A 20,819-nucleotide genomic window follows, 5' to 3' on the forward strand; every position below is an offset into this window, starting at 1 on the left:
CGAAAATGTGTTGCATTAACGCTGGGCCAAACAGATGCGGCACTTCGCACACTCTGCGATTGTTCTCCAGCAGCATCTGACATCAGAGTGGCTTTTGTAGCAAAAGTGCTGATGTGGGAGGGGAGGAGGGAGGGAAAGCAGTCATGTGAAGCAGGAAGAGTTCACTCCGTGGAGAGGGGAGGCGAGTGTCTGAAGAGCTGCGCCGCATTCGGAGAGCCTTTCCTGCCCACATTCCCTGGAGTGGCCGTCTCTTGTCCCCCCCCCCCCCCTTGAAGAACGTATGGACGCTGCAAGAGCCTGACCGTGAAAAGCTGTGCCCTCTTGCTTGGGGTGGGCTCGGGTTGATTGCCCCTGGCAAAAGCTGCCGAAAGTTTGCCTTTGTTTTCAGTCGGAGGTTGGGGACTCTGCTGTGGAAAACTTCCCTGGAGAGGGATCGTTAGCAGGAGAAAGTAACTAGAGGCTGGTGGCCAACTCGCTTCCATTCCTGCTCCAGCAGGACTTGTGGCCCGAGGGTGGAGGGGAGGCTGTGTGTGTGTGTGTGTGTGTGTGTGTTGAGGAGGGAGGGGGCGAAGTGGATCACTGTCTCAGACTGTGGGGATTTACTGACCGGAGCCTGGCACTTTCTCCGCCTGCCCCGAGGCCGGTTGTCTGCCGCAGTGATTGATAGCCCGAGCACAGAATGGCGAAGAGCTTCAGAGTGACGGCTGGAGTTTGATCCGCTGCAAGCGTGTGTTTGCGTTGTGTCCCGGGGGCAATCTCGAGGTCGCAAACCTGCTTTCAATCGGAGGGAACAGCACGATGGACGAAGAGCCAGATACCCCCACCGAGCTTCAGCCCCCCTCGGCTGGCCTGACCGACACATTCTGCACTCTCTGGAGGGACATGATGGGGATGTTGGTGAGTTGGGGGAGGGGGTGTCATTCAGGAAGGTTCAATTGTTCGGCGGTTTCCTTCTGGGGAATAAACAAACCAGAGGAAATTCGGTCAGGAAAAGCAGGTTTTATTGAGGGACTCTCCAAGCGAATCCCGAGAATTTACTTCAAAGCATATTTCTAGCCTCACTTGTCTTCATCTTTGCTCTTTTCGTTGATTTGATTACTTTAGCTCGTTTGATGATCTGCTTTACAGTGCCTGCTTTAGGGAACACTGTTGCTGTGAGTTTGTGTGTGCTCAGATACCTGACAGACTTGTTTCTAACAGTTATTGGTTACCTCCCCTCCTGACAACTGTTGCTCACAGTCAATGTCCAGCTTTCTGATGCGTTGTTATTTGTGGTCAGCTAAAGGTTGTTCAGGTATTTGTCTCCGTTCAAGACCGTTAGATTGAAGTGGAGATGCCGGCGTATAGATTGAAGAGCATCACACATATCTTCTGCACAGTTACAATAGGTCAGTTTGTGTGTGTTCAGGCACCTAACCAAATGTTACCAATGGGGAGTTAGTGCATGTTGAGGTATCTGACACTTTATTATCAATGTTCAATTCAAACTTGGACCACTACTTGACACATGGTTACTAACTGTCATTTTAGGTGTGCTCAGTCATCTGACACACCGTTAGTAATGGTCAGTTTGAGAATGTTCAGGTGGTGACAAACTTAGTAATAAGTCTTACAACACCAGGTTAAAGTCCAACAGGTTTGTTTCGAATCATTAGCTTTTGGAGCACAGCTCCTTCATCAGGTGAGCAGCCACCTGAGGAAGGAGCTGTGCTCCGAAAGCTAGTGACATCGAAACAAACCTGTTGGACTTTAACCTGGTGTTGTAAGACGTGTTACTGTGCTAACCCCAGTCCAACACCGGCATCTCCACATCACACTTAGTAATGGTCAGTTTGAGAGTGTTCAGATGTCTGATGCACTGTTAGTAATGGTCAGTTTGAGAGTCTTCAGGTATGTGACACACTTAGTAATGGTCAGTTTGAGAGTCTTCAGGTATCTTGCACACTGTTAGTAATGGTCAGATTTAGAGTGTTCAGGTATATGACACACTGTTAGCCAAGGTCAGTTTGAGTATTTGATGCACTCGGGCATTTCAGGTAACAGATGGACACAGCAATGGTCAGTTATTCATGTTGAGCTATTTGATGCTCTGTTCCCAACGATCAATTTAAGCGTGTTCAGGTATTTGATACATTGTCACCAGTGGTCATTTACAGTGTGTTCTGATATCTCATGCGCTGTTACTTGTGATTAGCTCAAATAACAGACATGCTTTCATTGTTAGATTTGAGCTATTTCAGCTTCATGATGTACTGTTACTATAGGGCAGTTTGTGTTTGTTCAGGCATCTTAACAATTGTTATGAATGGTTTGTTTGTTCATATTCAGGTATCTGACACTTTATTAACAGTGTTCAATTCAAATTTGTACCAATATTTGACATGGTTACTAATCAATTTTAGGTGTGTTCAGCCATCTGACACAGTTAGTAATGGTCAGTTTGAGAATGTTCAGGTATTTTACACACTGTTAGCAATGGTCACAAGTACATAAGATACAGGGGCTGAATTAGGCCATTTGGCCTGTTGAGTCTGCTCCGCCATTCGATCATGGCTCATCTTATCCTGGCCTTAACTCTACCATCTTCCCATTCTCTCTAACCCTTCAACCCAACTAACTCCTCAAATTTACTCACTGTCCCAGAATCAATCGCACTCTGGGGCAGCGAATTCCACAGATTCACAATCCTTTGGAAGAAGTAGTTTCTCCTCAACTCTGTTTTAAACTTGTGACCTCTTAACCCTATGACCTCTTGTCTAGAATGCCCCACAGGAGGAAAGACCTGTGTCTACTTGGTCAGTTTGAGAATGTTCAGGTATCTGACACACTATTAGGAATGGTCAGTTTGAATATTTGATGCACTCGGGCATTTCAGGTAACAGATGGACTCAACAATGGCCAGTAATTTCATGTTGAGCTATGTGATGCACTGTTACCGACAGTCCATTTAAACCAGGGGTTGGTTTAGCTCACTGGGCTAAATCGCTGGCTTTTAAAGCAGACCAAGGCAGGCCAGCAGCACAGTTCAATTCCCATACCAGCCTCCCCGACAGGCGCCAGAATGTGGCGACTAGGGGCTTTTCACAGTAACTTCATTGAAGCCTACTCGTGACCATAAGCGATTTTCATTTCATTTCATTCATTTAAGCGTGTTCAGGTATTTGATACATTGTCACCAGTGGTCATTTACAGTGTGTTCTGATATCTCATGCACTGTTACTTGTGATTAGCTCAAGGCTATCAGATAACAGACATGCTTTCTCTAATGTTTTATTTGAACATGATCAGCATTCTGATTTACTGTTACTGATGGTAACTTGCCGTGTCTTCAGATATCTGATGTACTGTGGTCAGTTGACGAATGGTCAGTTACCGTGTGTTCAGATATCTTAATATCATTTTTGATTTTCACGTTTTTATGATGCATAGTCCAGCAATCACTGAAAGGTTAATGCTTGCATATTTACAAAGCTCACTCGGAGAAACGAGCAGAGACATACAAAACAGAAAGAGAAAATGTACATATTCAAAGAATGAACCTTATCACTATTTACTTGTCTCTTTCCACCCCTCACCCACCCATGGCAGCGCACCCTATCTAGTCGTTCTGCCCTGGATGGGCTCCTGGCGTTGGCACTGGCCATATTGCCAAGCATATCGGTGCAGTCCCAGTTTCTCCCTCTTGTCCTCAGGCCCATTCTCCGCAGCTATGCCGCCTTTTTCCAGTGGCCCCCCCCTGTTGGTTCCTCTCTCTCTCTCTCTCTCTCTCTCTCTCTCTCCCCCCCCCCCCCCCCCACCCCACCCCACAAACTTTGGCTGCTTTAGGCTCAGCTCTGCACATGTGGAGGTGGAGTTCACCCTGTTTAGTGTTTCAATCCAGATCTCCACACCCCCATGCCTAGTTCTTCTTCCCATTTTTCTCTCGTTTCGTCCAGTGGGAGTGTGCCTCCTCCAACAGCCGTCCGTACAGGTCTCCGCAATTCCCTTTCCACAAGTTGCCCGCATTCAACAGTTCCTCCACCATTTAGTGTCCCGGCATCCATGGGTACGTCGTTGTTTCTCTACAGAGGAAATTTTTGATTTGTACATACCTTAATTTGTACCCTTTGGGCAACTGGAATCTCTCCATCAGTTCCTCCAAAATCGTCTGTGTACATGTCCCAAACTCTCAGCGTCTCCTCGTCCTGCCACATTCAGATACCTGATGTACTGTTACTGATGTCTCACTTAGTGTGTACAGGTATCTGTTATACTGTTACTGGTGGTCAGTTACAGTGTGTTCAGGTATCTGCTGCCTTGTTACTGGTGGTCAGGTATCTGATGCAGTGTTCCTGATGGTCAATTGTGGCGTGTTCAGCTATCTGATGCACTGTTACTGATGGTCAGGTATCTGATGCAGTGTTCCTGATGGTCAGTTGTGTGTTCAGCTACCTGATGCACTGTTACTGATGGTCAGGTGTCTGATGCACTGTTACTGGTGGTCAGTTAGTGTGTTCAGGTGTCTGATGTACTGTTACTTATGGTCAGGTGTCTGATGTACTGTTACTTATGGTCAGGTGACTGATGGTCAGTTAGTGTGTTCAGGTATCTGATGTTCTGTTACTGATGGTCAGTTACAGTGTGTTCAGTTATCTGGTGCACTGTTACCGATGGTCAGTAACAATGCGTTCAGGTATCTGATGTCCTGTTACTGATGGTCAGTAACAATGCATTCAAGTGTCTGATCTGTTACTGGTGGTCCGTTACAATATGTTCAGTTATCTGATGTACTGTTACTGACGGTCAGGTGTCTGATGCACTGTTACTGGTGGTCAGTTTCAGTGTGTTCAGGTCTCTGATGTACTGTTACTGATGGTCAGGTGTCTCCAGCCTCCCCGGACAGGCACCGGAATGTGGCGACTAGGGGCTTTTCACAGTAACTTCACTTGAAGCCTACTTGTGACAATAAGCGATTTTCATTTTCATTTCATTAAAAAATATATATATATATTTTATTGAAATTTTTTTCTAAACAACATATTTCCCTCTTACAAAACAAACGGAACGATAACAATATAGAAATTTTTAACAATACACAAGTAACAAAACCCCATTATCTATTGACCTATACTAAACTAAACCCCCCCCCCTCCCCCTGGGTTGCTGCTGCTGGTCATCTGTCTTCCCTCTAACGTTCCCTTAGGTAGTCGAGAAATGGCTGCCACCGCCTGGTGAACCCTTGAGCCGATCCTCTCAGGGCAGACTTTATCTGCTCCAGTTTAATAAACCCCGCCATATCGTTTACCCAGGCCTCCAGTCCGGGGGGGGTTTCGCCTCCTTCCACATAAGTAGGATCCTGCGCCGGGCTACTAGGGACGCAAAGGCCACGACATCGGCCTCTTTCGTCTCCTGCACTCCCGGCTCTTCCGCAACTCCAAATAGAGCTAACCCCCAGTTTGGTTTGACCCGGGCATTCACCACCTGCGAGATCACTCCCGTCACTCCCTTCCAATATCCTTCCAGTGCCGAGCACGCCCAAAACATATGTGCGTGGTTTGCCGGGCTCCCGCCACACCTCCCACATCTGTTCTCCACTCCAAAGAACCTGCTCAATCTTGCCCCCGTTATGTGTGCTCTATGTAGCACCTTAAATTGAATCAGGCTAAGCCTGGCGCATGAGGAAGAGGAGTTTACCCTGCTTAGGGCATCAGCCCACATACCCTCTTCTATCTCCTCCCCTAATTCTTCTTCCCACTTTCCCTTTAGTTCTCCCACCGACTCCTCCCCCTCTTCCCTCATCTCTCTGTAAATCTCTGACACCTTGCCCTCTCCGACCCACACCCCTGAAAGCACCCTGTCCTGTATCCCCTGTGTCGGGAGCAACGGAAATTCCCTCACCTGTTGTCTAGTAAACGCCCTCACCTGCATATATCTCAACAAATTTCCCCGGGGTAACTTATACTTTTCCTCCAATGCTCCCAAGCTCCCAAAAGTCCCATCTATGAATAAATCTCCCACCTTCCTAATTCCCAACTGGTACCAGCTCTGAAATCCTCCATCCATTCTTCCTGGGGCGAACCTATGGTTGTTCCTGATAGGGGACCCCACCAGGGCTCCCCGCACCCCTCTCTGTCGCCTTTCATTTTCATTTCATGATGGTCAGTTAGTGTGTTCAGGTATCTGATGGTCAGTTACAGTGTGTTCAGGATTCTGATGCACTGTTCATGATGGTCAGTAACAATGCGTTCAGGTATCTGATGCACTGTTACTGATGGTCCATTTCAGTGATATCGGGTATCTAATGCACTGTTCCAGAATGGGGTCGATTAGCTCAGTTGACAGGATAGCTGGTTTGTGATGCAGTGAAACGCCAACAGGAACGCTTTGAATCCTGTACCAATTGAGTTTACCCATGAAGGTGCTGCCTTCTCAGCCATGCCCCTCACCTGATGTGTGATGCTCTTATTGAATCACCACCATTCAGCTGTCTCTCAAAAGGGGAGAGCAACCTATGGACAAAGGCGACTTTCATTTCACTGATAGTTACCCTGTGTTCAGGTATCTGATGCAATGTTATTGATGGTCAGTTACAAGCATGCAAAGATCTGAATCAGAAGCAGAATAAGGCTAGTTGTCCCCTGAAGCCTGCTGTGCCATTTAATGAAATCATGACCACCCTGATTGTGGTACAACTCAAATTTAGCCTACCGTTGATCATCTGTGAATCCTTTGTTACTCAAAAATCTCTCTAACGCTACCTTAAAAATATTTGCAGACATGGTGAAGTGAGTTCCAAAGATTCTCAACCCTATGAGAGAAAAATTCTTCCCATTTCCATAATGGGTGACACTTATTATTAAATTGTGGCCCCTAATTCTAGTCTCTACTACAAGGATAATGTCCTTTCAGCATCCATCCTGACAAGTCCCCTTAGGATCTTGTATGATTCAATCGGATCATCTCTCAATCTTCAGAAATCAAATGGATACAGACCCAGCAGGTCCAACCTTTCCTCATAAGACAACTCCTTCATCCCAAGTATCTGTTGAGAGAACCTCCTCTGAGCCTCTTCCAGTGTATTAATAATCTTTCTTGAGTGATGAGTGGCGGAGTGGTATTGTCACTGGTCCACTAATCCAGAGATCAAGGATCTGGGGTCGCGGGTTTGAATCCAACCAAGGCAAATGGTGAAATTTGAATTTTATAAAAATCTTGAACCCATTGTCAATTGTCTTAAAAACCCATCTAGTTCACTCATCTCTTTTGGGCACCGAAATCTGCCACCCTCACCTGGTGTGGCTGACATGTAAAGCCAGACCCTCAGCAATGTGGGTGACCCTTAAAATGCCCTCTGAAATCTGTTCAAGGGTAATAAATGCTGGCCCAGCCAGCAATACCCGATATTCCATGAGCTAGTAAAAAATAATCAAATAAGATTTTGCTTTTTATGTTGACTCTGCCTGATTGCATTGAGATTTTCTAAGTGCCCTCTATTGGCTCATTAATAATTGATTCCAGCAATTTCGCAAAAACTTTATTCTTGGGATGTGGCTGTCAATGCTGGGCAAATTTGTGTTGCCCATCCCTAATTGCCCTTGAGAAGGTGGTGGTGAGCTGCCTTTTTGAACTGCTGCAGTCCATGTGGTGTAGCTATATCCACAGTGCTGTTCGGAACGGAGTTTGAGGATTTTGACCCAACTACAATGAAGGAACGGTGATAAATTTCCAAGTCAGGCTGACGGAAGGCTTGGAGAGGAACTTTCAGGTCATGGCTTTCCCATGTATCTGCTGATCTTGTCCTTCCAGATGGTACAACTTGTGGGTTTAGAAGATGCTCTCTAGAGAGCCTTGGTGAGTTCCTGGTGCATCTTGTAGATGGTACACGTGGCTACGACTGTACATCGGTGATGGAGTTTGTGGAAGGGGTGCCAATCAATTGGGCTCTTTGTCTTCGATGGTGTCGAGCATCTTGAGTTTTTCAAATTTATTTACGGGGTTGTGGGCGTCACTGGCTAAGCCAGCATTTATTGCCATAAGAGACCTTAAGACATAGGAGCAGAATTAGGCCATTCAGCCCATCGAGTCTGCTCCACCAATCAACCCTCGCTGATATGTTTCTCATCCCCATTCTTCTGCCTTCTCCCTATAACCGCAATCCCCTTATTAATCATGAACCTATCTCTGTCTTAAAGACACTTGGTAACTTGGATTCCACAGCCTTTTGTGGCAATGAGTTCCACAGATTCATTTTTTTGTTCCTGTTCTTCTGGATGGTAGTGGTCATGGGTTTGGAAGGTGCTGCCTAAGGAACCTTGACAAGTTTCTTCAAGGTGTCTTGTAGATGGTACACATGGCTCCACCTGTTTGTCGTTGATGGAGGGTTTGAATTTTGTGGAATGGGTTTGCAATCAAATGGACTGCTTTGTCCTGGATGGTGTTGAGCTTCTTGTGTTGTTGGAGCTGCACTCATCCAGGCAAGTGGAGAGTATTCCATTACACTCCTGACTCATGCCTTGTAGATGGTGAACAGGCTTTGGGGGGGGGGGGGGTCAGGAGGTGAATTACTCGCTGTAGGATTTCTAGCCTTTGACCTGCTCTGGTAGCCACAGTATTAACATGGCTAGTCCAGTTCAGTTTCTGATCAATGGTAACCCCCCAGAATGTTAACTCTGGGAGTTTCAGTGATGGTAATCCCATTGAATGTCAAGGGGTGATGGTTAGATCCTCTCTCGTAGGAGATGATCATTGCCGAGCACTTGTGTGGTGCGAATGTAACTTTCCACTTGCCAGTACAAGCCTGGATATTGTCCAGGTCATGCTGCATTTCAACATGGACTGCTTCAGCATCTGAGAGTTGCAAATGGTGCTGAACATTGTGCAGTCATCTGCGAACATCCCCACTTCTGACCTTATGATGGAAGGAAGGTCATTGCTGAATCAGCTGAAGATGGTTGGGCCTAGGACACTATCCGGAGAAACCCCTGCAGTAATGTCCTGGAACTGAGATGATTGCCTCCAACCACCTGATTCCCATTGACTCCAGTTTAGCGAGGGCTCCTTCCAATTGTTGCCATACTCAGTCAATTGTTGGCTTGATGTCAAGGGCAGTCACTCTCACCTCACCTCTGTCATTCAGTTCTTTTGACCATGTTTGAACGAAGGCTGTAATGAGGTCATGAGCTGAGTGGCCCGGGTGGAACCCAACCTGAGCGTCCGTGAACAGGTTATTGCTGAGTAAATGCCACTTGATAGCACTGTTGATGACTCCTTCCATCACTTTGCTGATGATGGAGAGTAGACTTATAGGCCAGTAATTGGCTGGGTTGGATATGTCCTGTTTCTTTTGAAAAATATTTTTATACTCCTCCTTCACATTTTCACCCAAATTTACACCCACCAACACGTCACTATCGTACTTGTTTCCACCACCTCCTCTGGCATGGATTTCCAGGCACCCCCTACCTTCTGTGTAAAAAATCTTCCCTCGCACATCTCTAAACTTTGATCCTCGCACCTTAAACCTATGTCCCCTAGTAATTCACTATTCTACCCTGAGAAAAAGTTTCTGATGATCCACTCTGTCCGTAACCCTCATAATGTTGTAGACTTCTATCAGGTTGCCCCTCAACCTCTGTCGCTCCAGTGAGAACAAACCAAGTTTATCCAACCTCTCCTCATAGCTAGCTAATGCCTTCCATATCAGGGAACATCCTGGTAAACCTCTTCTGTACCCTCTCCAAAGCTTCCACATCCATCTGGTAGTGTGGCGACCAGAATTGAACTATATTCCAAGTGTGGCCTAACTAAGATTCTATACAGCTGCAACATGACTTGCCAATTTTTATGCTCCATGCAATGAAGGCAAGCATGCCATATGCCTTCTTGACGTCCTTCTCCATCTGTGTTGCCACTTTCAGTGGACCTGTACACCCAGATCCCTCTACCTGTTAATACTCTTTAAAAATATATATCTATATATATATAAAGAATTTTTCAACAAAATTTTCAACCATACAAACAACACCCCCCCCCCCCCCCCCCCCCCATTACAAAAAGAAAGAAAGCTCGCATAGCAAGACATGAACATGGCAAGTCAATAAGATACAGAACTTTGTACATTGGATTCCTCCCTTACATGTCAGTTTTCCGGATCATTCATGCATTTCCTTGCTCAAATGCCCCCCAGAACCCCCCCCCCCCCCCCCGGATTGCTGTTGCTGCTGTCCGACCTTCATCTAACGCTCCGCAAGATAGTCCAGGAACGGTTGCCACCGCCTGTAGAACCCCTGCGCAGACCCTCTCAAGGCAAACTTTATCCGCTCCAATTTGATAAACCCTGCCATATCATTTATCCAGGCTTCCACGCTGGGGGGCTTCGCCTCTTTCCATATTAACAAGATCCCTCGCCGGGCTACTAGGGACGCAAAGGTCAGAATACCGGCATCTTTCGCCCCCTGCACCCCCGGCTCGTCCACTACTCCAAATAGTGCTAGCCCCCAGCTTGGCTTGACCCGGACTTTCACCACCTTAGATACTGTTCCCGCAACTCCCCTCCAGAACCCCTCCAGTGCCGGGCATGACCACAACATATGGACATGGTTCGCCGGGCTTCCTGAGCACCTCCCACATCTGTCCTCCACCCCAAAGAACCTACTCAGCCTCGCCCCCGTCATATGTGCTCTATGAACCTACCTGTTAATACTCTTTTTTAATCGAAAACATTTTATTGAAGCATTTATAATTTTAACATTTAAACATTCTAAACAGCAGAGCGGTCTGACACGCAACAACATCACAATAACATACCCAACTTCCCACCCCGCCCTACCTCCTGACTGCCCGTATATTAGATTCTCTATCCTTATCCTACAATGCCATCCCCCCCCCCCCCCCCCCGTTTTGCTGACGGTCAGTTTTCCTTAAAGAAGTTGATGAACGGCTGCCACCTCCGAGCGAACCCCTGAATTGAACCTCTTAAGGCGAATTTGATCTTCTCCAGTCTGAGAAACCCTGCCATGTCACTGACCCACACCTCTGACTTTGGAGGCTCCGAGTCCTTCCATTCCAAGGCCAAAACGTCAGCCTCTCTCCCCTCCTGTGCCCCCAGATCCTCCAACACCCCAAATATTGCCATCTCTAGACTCTTGAGTAACCCTCCCTTCCAGGACCTCTGACATGACGTCTGCAAATCCCTGCCAGAATCTCCTCTGCTTTGGACATGCCCAAAACATGTGTACGTGATTCGCCGGGCTTCCTCCACACCTGTCCTCCACCTCCTCGAAAAACCTACTCACCCGGGCCATACTCATATGAGCCCTTTGGACCACCTTGAACTGGATCAGGCTAAGCCTTGCACACGACGAGGATAATTGACTCCTCAAGGCCTGTCAATACTCTTAAAGGTTCTGCCATTTACTGTATATTTCCCACCAGTATTAGACCTTCCAAAATGCATTACCTCACATTTGTCGAGATGAAACTCCATATGCCGTCTCTCCGCCCAAGTCTCCAACCGATCTATATCCCACTGTATCCTCTGATAGTGCTCTCTATGATCCGCAATTCCACCAACCTTTGTGTCGTCCGCAAACTTGAAAAACAACTTGGAAAAAATAAATTTAGAGTACCCAAATCTTTTTTTTTCCAATTAAGGGGCAATTTTAGCGTGGCCAATTCACCTATCCTGCACATCTATGGGTTGTGGGGGTGAGACCCACGCAAACGCCACACAGACAGTGGCCCAGGACTGGGATGAACCCGGGTCCTCAGCACTGAGACACGGTGCTAGCCACTGCGCGACTGTGCCGCCCTGTCGTCCACAAAGTTACTAATCAGACCAGTCGCAAACTTAATAATCAAACCAGTGAAGAAGTTGCCTTGCATTGGAGGTTGCCTTCCCGGCCAATGCTAGGAGGGGAATTTGCATCTGCTGACCTTGTCCTTCCAGGTTGTGCAGGTTTAGAAGGTGCTTTTTGAAGGAGCATGGATGAGGTCCTGCAGCGCATCTTGTGGATGGTACACATCAAAGCCACTGTGTGTCGGTGGTGGAGGGAGTGAATGTTGAAGGTGGTGGATGGGGTGCCAATCAAGCGGGCTGCTTTGTCCTGAATGGTATCAAGCTCGAGTGTTGTTGGAGCTGTACTCATCCAGGCAAGTGTAGAGTATTCCATCACACTCCTGACTTGTGTCTTGTAAATGGTAAATAGATTCAGGGAATCAGGAGGTGAGTTGGTCGCTGTAGAATTTTCTGAGTTACCTTTGTAAGCACACTATTTAACCATTTGCTCCAGTTCTGTAACTGGTCAAGGGCAACCCCCAGGATGTTGATACTGGGGGATTCAGCAATGAATTGAGTGCCAAGGGAGAAGGTTGGATTCTCTCTCATTAGAGATGGCTATTTTCCAGCACTTGTGTGTCATAAATGTTTCTTGCCACTGACACATAAGGTGATTCAAGTGTATTCATCGCTGATGTTCAACATCAAAGAAGGTTTACTAAGGCTGATTGTTGGGTTGAAAGAATTGTCTTGAGGAAAGGTTGAGCAGGTTGAACCAAAACTCATTGGAGTTTAGAAAATTGAGGGGTGGTCGCATTTGAACAAAAAAGATTCAGGGATTTGACGATGTAGATGCTGAGAGGATGTTTAAGACAGATGAGGAATTTCTTCTCTCTGAGGATCGTGAATCTGCAGAATTCTTTACCGTAGAGAGCTGTGGAGGCTGAGTCATTAAGTATGTTCTCGGTTGAGATAGACAGATTTTTAATCGGTCAGGGAATCAAAAGTTATGGGGATAAGGTGGGAAAGTGGAGTTGAGGGTTATCATTTCAGATCAGTCATGTTCTCATTGAATGACGGAGCAGATTTGATGGGCTGAATGGCCTACTTTTACATATTATGTTCTTATGATTAGAATGTCACTAATAGTTTAATCATATTCATTTATCTCTCTGCTTTCTGATGCATTATTACCGACAGTCACTTCAGGTATCTGACTGTGTTACCCGTGGTCAGCTTAAGAATGTTGAGATATTTGACTCTTTTGGAATGGTCAGATTGAGTGTGTTTGATTACCTGATGCACTGTGGTCAGCTTGAGTGTTCATATGCCTGACACACTCTAACCGCCCGTTTGAGCATGTTCAAGAATCTGAGGCACTGTTTCTTTGTGGAAAGTGTTCACATGTCTGACACTGTTATCAATCAGTTTATGTGCTCACCAGCATTGTGTATTTCACACACTGTTACTGACCATCAGTCCCACCGTGTTCAGCTTTCTGATGAAGTGTTGCTAACGGTCATTTTGAGTGTGTTCAAAAAATCATAGGGATCGGAGAATTTACAGTGCAGAAGGAGGCCATTCGGCCCATCGAATCTGCACCGGCCCTTGGAAAGAGCACCCAACTTAAGCCCATGCATCCACCCTGTCCCTGTAACCCAGTAACCCCACCTAATCTTTTTTGGACACTTGAGGGGCAATTTAACATGGCCAATCCACCTTGCCGCTCATCTTTGAACTGTGGGAGGAAACCGGAGCACCCGGAGGAAAACCACGCAGACATGGGAGAAAGTGCAAACTCCACACAGTCACCCGAGGCTGAATTGAACCCAGGTCCCTGGATCTGTGAGGCAGCAGTGCTAACCACTGTGCCACCGATAGAAGTTACCGCATGGTAACTAACAACCGGTTTGAGAGAAACCAGGTCCCCAATGCTCTTTCGAATGGTCGGTTTGAGTATGATCAGTTATTTAAAAGTTCTGTTACTACTGGTCACTACTGGTCAGTTTGAGTGTATTTAGATATATGACACTGTTACCAATAGACTTCAAACATTTCACATACCATTGCAATAGTTATTTGAACATGTTCATGTATCTAATGCACTTACCCACCACTCAGTTTAATCGTGTTCAGGTAATTGACAGATGGTGAGTAACATTCAGCCCAGCACGGCAGCTTTCTTTCACATTGTTGCAAAAGGTCAGCTTGTGCATGTTCAGCTATCTAATGTTCTTTTAATAATGGTCAGTTTGAGTGTGTTCAGGTATCTGGCACACTGTTTTCAACAATCAGTTATTGAACATTGATATGTCTCATACATTGTAAGCAATGGTCTGTCCAAACATCCTCTTACGCCTGTTCTTTAAGGTGAGTTTGAGCATGTTCAGGTAACGGACTCATTGTCAATGATCAGTTATACTATGTACAGTGTTAACATTGTTCGTGTTCATCTATTTAATACATTATTCCTAAAGGTAAGACTGATCCTGTTCAAGCATCTGATGCGCTGTCACCGACTGTCAGTTCCGGTATTTGCATGTATCCAACTCAGTTACTCAATAGTCAGTCCAAGTATATTCAGCTTTCTGATCTACTGTTACAGGTAGCCAGTCAAAGAACAAAGAAAAGTACAGCACAGGAACAGGCCCTTCGGCCCTCCAAGCCCGTGCTGACCATGCTGCACATCAAACTAAAATCTTCTACACTTCCTGGGTCCGTATCCCTCTATTACCATCCTATTCATGTATTTGTCAAGATGCCCCTTAAATGTCACTATCGTCCCTGCTTCCACCACCTCCTCCGGCAGCGAGTTCCAGGCACCCACTACCCTGTGTGTAAAAAAAAAAAAAAAAAAAAACTTGCCTCGTACATCTCCTCTAAACCTTGCCCCTCTCACCTTAAACCTATGCCCCCTAGTAATTGACCCCTCTACCCTGGGGAAAAGCCTCTGACTATCCACTCTGTCTGTGCCCCTCATAATTTTGTAGACCCCTATCAGGTTGGCCCTCAACCTCCTTCGTTCCAGTGAGAACAAACCGAGTTTATTCAACCTCTCCTCATAGCCAATGCCCTCCATACCAGGCAACATCCTGGTAAACCTCTTCTGCGCCCTCTCTAAAGCCTCCACATCCTTCTGGTAGTGTGGTGACCAGAATTGAACACTATACTCCAAGTGTGGCCTAACTAAGGTTCTGTACAGCTGCAACATGACTTGCCAATTTTTGTACTCAATGCCCCGGCCAATGAAGGCAAGCATGCCGTATGCCTTCTTGCCAACCAAGTCCTGGTGTGTTATTTTTCTAATGTTAGTAATTATTGGTTTGAGCAAGTTCTGGTATCTTAACACTCTTCTACTTCTGTACAGTTAGAAAGTGGCCCAGTATCTGATGCATCGCTATTAATTTACATGGGTGTGTTCAGGTATTTGACATGCTGTGACTAATGGCCAGTTCAGATCTGTTCGGCATTCCGGTGCGATGTTACTGGTGTTCATTTAGGGTATATTAGTGTAGTTGAAACCCTTTTTCAGGTTTTTGGCACGCCGTTGCTGGAAATCAGTTCAAGTGTGTTTGGGTACCTAATGCATTGTTTGCCGGTTCGTGCAGTGCAGATATCTGACGTGCTCTTCAGTAATAGTCAATCCTAACATGTTCCGCTTTCTGACATGATGTTGCCAACTGACAGTCTAAGTTTGTTCCGATATCTGATGCACTGTTACCAATGGTCAGTTGGAGTGTGTTCGGATGTCAGACAGATTGTTAATATAATCATTATATGGGTGTAATTAAGTAAATCTGTATTGTATATGTGAGTTTGAATGCGGAACCACCTTGTTATGTACGCTTCTTTTGCAATGACGGCCACTGGCTCTTTTTAATTAGAGAAGGCAAATTCTGTTTAGTCAAATCTCCGAGATCTTCAATTTCAGACCAATCGGGTTGAAGTCGGCCACTGTTTACCGGTCAGTTAATTCACTGTGGTATCAGTTTTTTAAAAATTTCCTGAAATAAAATCTCAACCGTGTTTGTAACTGTTTGTAAGCCTGTGATCGTTGCAATAAGTGGCTCGTAGTATATAACTATTTTGTCTTTATGGACACAATCTGCCAGGGGAGCTTTGTAAAATCTAATCCGTTAGTGTGCATTTCTATTTCACACTTACTCCCAAGGAGTTCTATAATATAGTAGCTTTGGTCGTGGCTTGTATACATTCCAGCACATAGGCTGTCCATCAGTATAGAATGGTCCAATATAAAGGGTGCCCTTCAGTATAGAAAGGCCCAGTATATACTGTCCTTCAGCATAGAAATGCCCAGTATATAGCCCGCCCCTCGGTGTAGAAAGGGCGTAAATAGGTTGTCCTTCAGTATAGAAAGGCCCAGTATATCGGCTGTCCTTCAGTATATAGCCCACCCTTCAGTATGGAAAGACCCAATATACAGGCTATCTTTCCGTATAGATAGCCCAGTATATAGATTGCCCCTCCGTATAGAAAGGCCCAGCACAAAGATGGTGCCTTGGTAAAGTAAGCTGCGGAGGTTTTAATTCTTTCCTGTTTAGGGTGTGAGATGTAACAATCAACTAAGGCTGGAAAACCTTGCTAAATAATTTGTTTTATTGACATTACGTCACAACACGTTTAACCAATAAACATGTTTCCCACCTAATCGAGGAATGTAAGTAAAGATGAGATTTCTTCTGGATGATTGAGCAATTAATTCTTAGATGACATTTTCTTAAACTGCTTCTTGATCTGCTCTTTCGGAATCTCCATCAAAGTGTTATTTTAATATCCTTGTGTTGCTGCAAAAGAGCTTGCTAATTTCTTTGACAGTTTACCACGGTCCTGCCAGATAGCTGTCTAATCATTTAACTTGCTCAAATCTCCCCAAAAGTACAGCAAGTCTCTTGAATAACTTTGTCACCAGTAGCCTGAAGCTTTGGTAATATGTATGAATTTTGTCATGTTTCCCAAAATGTCTTTGGATTTCCATCAAGTTTGGATTTCCATCAAGTTCAACAGTTCTATCTTCTTTGTACTCAAAATTGAATTCTGCGGAGACTTGCGGGTGCGGCGATGACCAGCTAAGTCGCACGTTTCGGCACCTCCCATTATAACGGACTTTTGGGCTCTTATCGGGAGCCCCAACGGCAATTTTCGAAGGCTAAACCCACTGTAAGGCAACATAGAGGGAGTCCCCCCAGATGTGAATGGATAGAAGAGATAATAGTGACCAGATTGTGGAGGATCCTCTGGAGCAGCGGCAAAGAAGGGAAGTGAGAAGCAAGATGGCGGCGGAGGGAGGCCAGTTGGTATGGGGCCTGGAACAGCAGGAGTTCCTCCGGCGATGTGTGGAGGAGCTCAAGAAGGAGGTGCTGGCGCCGATGCTGCAGGCGATTGAGGGGTTAAAGGAGGCGCAGAAGACCCAAGAGATGGAGTTCCGTGGAGTGAAGGCAAAAGCTGCCGAAAACGAGGACGAGATACAGGGCTTGGTGGTGTAGATGGAGACGCACGAGGCAATGCATAAGAGGTGTATGGAGAGACTGGAAGCCCTGGAAAATAGCTCGAGGAGGAAGAACTTCAGAATCTTGGGTCTTCCCGAAGGGGCAGAGGGAGCGGACGTTGGGGCTTATGTGAGCACGATGCTCCATACCTTAATGGGAGCTGAGGCCCCGACGGGCCCCCTGGAAGTGGAGGGAGCGTACCGAGTCCTCGTGAGAAGACCAAAGGCAGGAGAAATACCTCTAGCAATAGTGGTGAGGTTCCACCGCTACAAGGACAGGGAGATGGCCCTAAGATGGGCGAAAAAGACACGGAGCAGCAGGTGGGAGAACGCGGTGATCCGCGTGTATCAGGATTGGAGTGCGGAGGTGGCGAGAAGGAGGGCGAGTTTCAATCGGGCCAAGGCGGTGCTCCACAAGAGGAAAGCGAAATTCTGAATGTTGCAGCCGGCAAGACTGTGGGTTACACACCAGGGTAAACACCACTACTTCGAGACGGCAGAGGAGGCGTGGACATTTATTGAAGAGGAGAAGTTAGACTAGATTTGAGAATGAGTGTTTGAAATGAAGTAGCGAGGTGGTGGCAAGGGACTGTGAATCAGATGGGGGGCAAATTTTCTTTCCCCTCGAAGGGGGGACACACTAAGAAATGTGGGCGCCGGTGGGGAAGGGGAGGGGGAAGGAGAGAGGGAGCTGTGCCATCGGGTGGGGCCGAGAGGGAAGCACGGGCTTTGTTCCCGCGCTATGGAAATTGTGGCGGGAAAAGGGGGCGCAAGAAGGAGGGGGCCTCGCATAATGGGAGGCTAAGGATAAACGGGGGAAGCTGAGGTCAGCCAGAGTTTGCTGACTTCCGGAAGCAATATGGGGGGAGCAACTAAGCTAGAGAGGGATCTAGCTGCTGCTAAGGGGAAGGGGGAGCTGTGATGGGATGGTCGGGACGGGGGATAAGGGGTGCGTGGGAACCGGGTGAGGAGCTGGTCTAAAAAAGGGGATGGCTAGTCGACGGGGGGGGGGGGGGGGGGTAAAGAGCCCCCCAACCCGGTTGATCACGAGGAACGTGAGAGGGTTGAATGGGCCGATTAAGAGGGCGAGGGTATTTGCGCACCTAAAGAAACTAAAGGCAGACGTGATCATGCTTCAGGAGACGCACCTGAAACTGGCGGATCAGGTCAGATTAAGAAAAGGATGGGTGGGGCAGGTATTCCACTCGGGCTTGGATGCGAAAAATAGAGGGGTGGCAATACTGGTGGGGAAACGGGTATTGTTTGAGGCGAAGACCACAGTGGTGGACAGTGGGGCTAGTTACATGATGGTGAGTGGCAGATTGCAAGGTGAGGCGGTGGTGCTGGTGAACGTATATGCCCCGAACTGGGATGATGCAAACTTTATGAAGCGTATGCTGGGGCGCATCCCGGACCTGGAGACGGGAAAGTTGGTAATGGGGGGGGGACTTCAACATGGTGCTGGACCCAGGGCCGGTCCAGATCTAGGACCGGGAGGAGGCCGGCAGCGGCCAAGGTGCTTAAGGGCTTTATGGAGCAGATGGGAGGAGAGGATCCCTGTAGATGTACCAGACCAAGGAGTAAAGATTTTTCCTTATTCTCCCATGTCCACAAAGTGTACTCCCGGATAGACTTCTTTGTCCTGGGGAAGGTGCTGATCCCGAAGGTGGCAGGAACGGAGTATTCTGCTATAGCCATTTCAGATCATGCCCCACATTGGGTAGATCTGGAAGTAGGAGAGGAAAAGGAGCAGCGCCCACTCTGGAGATTAGATATGGGACTGTTGGCGGACGAGGGGGTATGTGGAAGGGTGAGGGGATGTATTGAAAGGTACCTAGAGATCAATGATGACGGAGAGGTCCAGGTGGGAGTGGTCTGGGAGGCGCTGAAGGCGGTGGTTAGAGGGGAGCTGATCTCCATAAGGGGAAACAAGAGGGTAAAGAAAGGGAGAGATTGTTGGGGGAGATTTTGAGGGTGGATAGGCAATATGCGAAGGCTCCAGATGAAGGGCTATACAGGGAAAGACGGAGATTGCACACGGACTTTGACTTGTTGACCACGGGTAAGGCGGAGGCACAATGGAGGAAGGCACAGGGAGTGCAGTATGAATATGGAGAGAAGGCGAGCCGGCTGCTGGCCCAACAACTTAGGAAGAGGGGGGCGGCGAGAGAGATCGGAGGCGTTAGAGACGAGGAGGGAAAGATGGAACAGGGAGCGGAGAGGGTGAACGGGGTGTTTAAGGTATTTTACGAGAGGCTATATAAGGCTCAACCCCTGGAAGGGAAAGAGGGAATGATGCGTTTCCTAGACCAGCTGGAGTTCCCGAAGGTTGAGGAACAGGAGATGACTGGACTGGGAGCGCAGATTGAGGTGGAGGAGGTGGTAAAAGGAATTGGGAACATGCAGGCAGGGAAGGCCCCGTGACCTGATGGGTTCCTGGTGGAGTTCTATAGGAAATAAGTGGACCTGCTGGCCCCACTTCTGACGAGAACCTTTAATGAGGCTAGGGAAAAGGGGGACACTACGCCCGACGATGTCGGAGGCGACGATATCGCTGATCCTGAAAAGAGACAAAGACCCGCTGCAGTGCGGGTCATACAGGCCTATTTCCCTCTTGAACGTAGATGCCAAGCTTTTGGCCAAGGTGATGGCGACGAGGATAGAGGACTGTGTCCCTGGGGTTTGTTAAAGGGAGGCAATTGAATGCTAACATACGGAGGCTGTTGGGGGTGATGATGATGCCCCCACCGGAGGGGGAGGCGGAGATAGTGGTGGCGATGGATGCAGAGAAAGCATTTGATAGAGTGGAGTGGGACTACCTGTGGGAAGTACTGAGGAGATTTGGATTTGGGGAGGGGTTCATTAGATGGGTTCAGCTCCTGTACAGGGCCCCGGTGGCAAGTGTGATTACAAATAGGCAACGATCTGACCACGTCCGACTATATAGGGGTACAAGACAGGGATGTCCCCTGTCCCCGTTACTGTTTGCGTTGGCAATTGAGCCATTGGCCATAGCGCTGAGGGGCTCTAGGAAGTGGAGGGGGGTACTTGGAGGAGGAGAAGAGTATCGGGTGTTATTATACGTGGATGATTTGTTGTTGTATGTCGCGGACCCAGTGGAGGGGATGCCTGAGATAATAACTCCTCGGGGAGTTTGGAGAATTTACAGGATATAAATTGAATATGGGGAAGAGTGAACTGTTTGTGATGCACCCCGGGGGACAGGGCAGGGGAATAGACGATTTACCGTTGAGGAGGGTAAAAAGAGATTTCTGGTATTTAGGGACCCAGGTGGCCAGGAATTGGGGAACCTTGCATAAGCTTAACTTGGCACAACTGGTAGAGCAGATGGAAGAGGACTTTAGGATGTGGGCCATGGTGCCCCTGTCATTGGCGTGCAGGCGGTTAAAATGGTGGTCCTTCCGAGGTTTCTTTTTGTGTTCCAGTGCCTCCCTGTACTGATTACAGAGGCCTTTTTTAAGAAGGTGGACAAGAGTATTATGAGCTTTGTGTGGGCTGGAAAGACCCCAAGAGTAAAGAGGGGGTTCCTGCAGCGCA

At 47.3% G+C, this 20,819-nt stretch overlaps 1 protein-coding gene across 4 annotated transcripts in view; it reads left to right on the forward strand.

The window, feature by feature from the left end:
• sash1a (SAM and SH3 domain containing 1a) overlaps positions 1-20,819 on the forward strand; it is a 233,169-nt gene that overhangs the window by 93,121 nt on the left and 119,229 nt on the right. Inside the window, exon 1 of one of the 4 annotated variants that reach the window (XM_072504824.1) lies at positions 197-897. The exons of the other annotated variants lie outside the window; for them this stretch is intronic. Within the exon in view, the coding sequence (XP_072360925.1) occupies positions 799-897 (99 nt within the window). The 5' untranslated portion in view covers positions 197-798. Of the gene's footprint in view, positions 1-196; positions 898-20,819 lie in introns of those variants that run through there. 4 annotated transcript variants of the gene reach the window in all.

This window comes from Scyliorhinus torazame, chromosome 1, assembly GCF_047496885.1.
Source record: "Scyliorhinus torazame isolate Kashiwa2021f chromosome 1, sScyTor2.1, whole genome shotgun sequence".
Classification (NCBI taxonomy): Eukaryota; Metazoa; Chordata; class Chondrichthyes; order Carcharhiniformes; family Scyliorhinidae; genus Scyliorhinus; species Scyliorhinus torazame.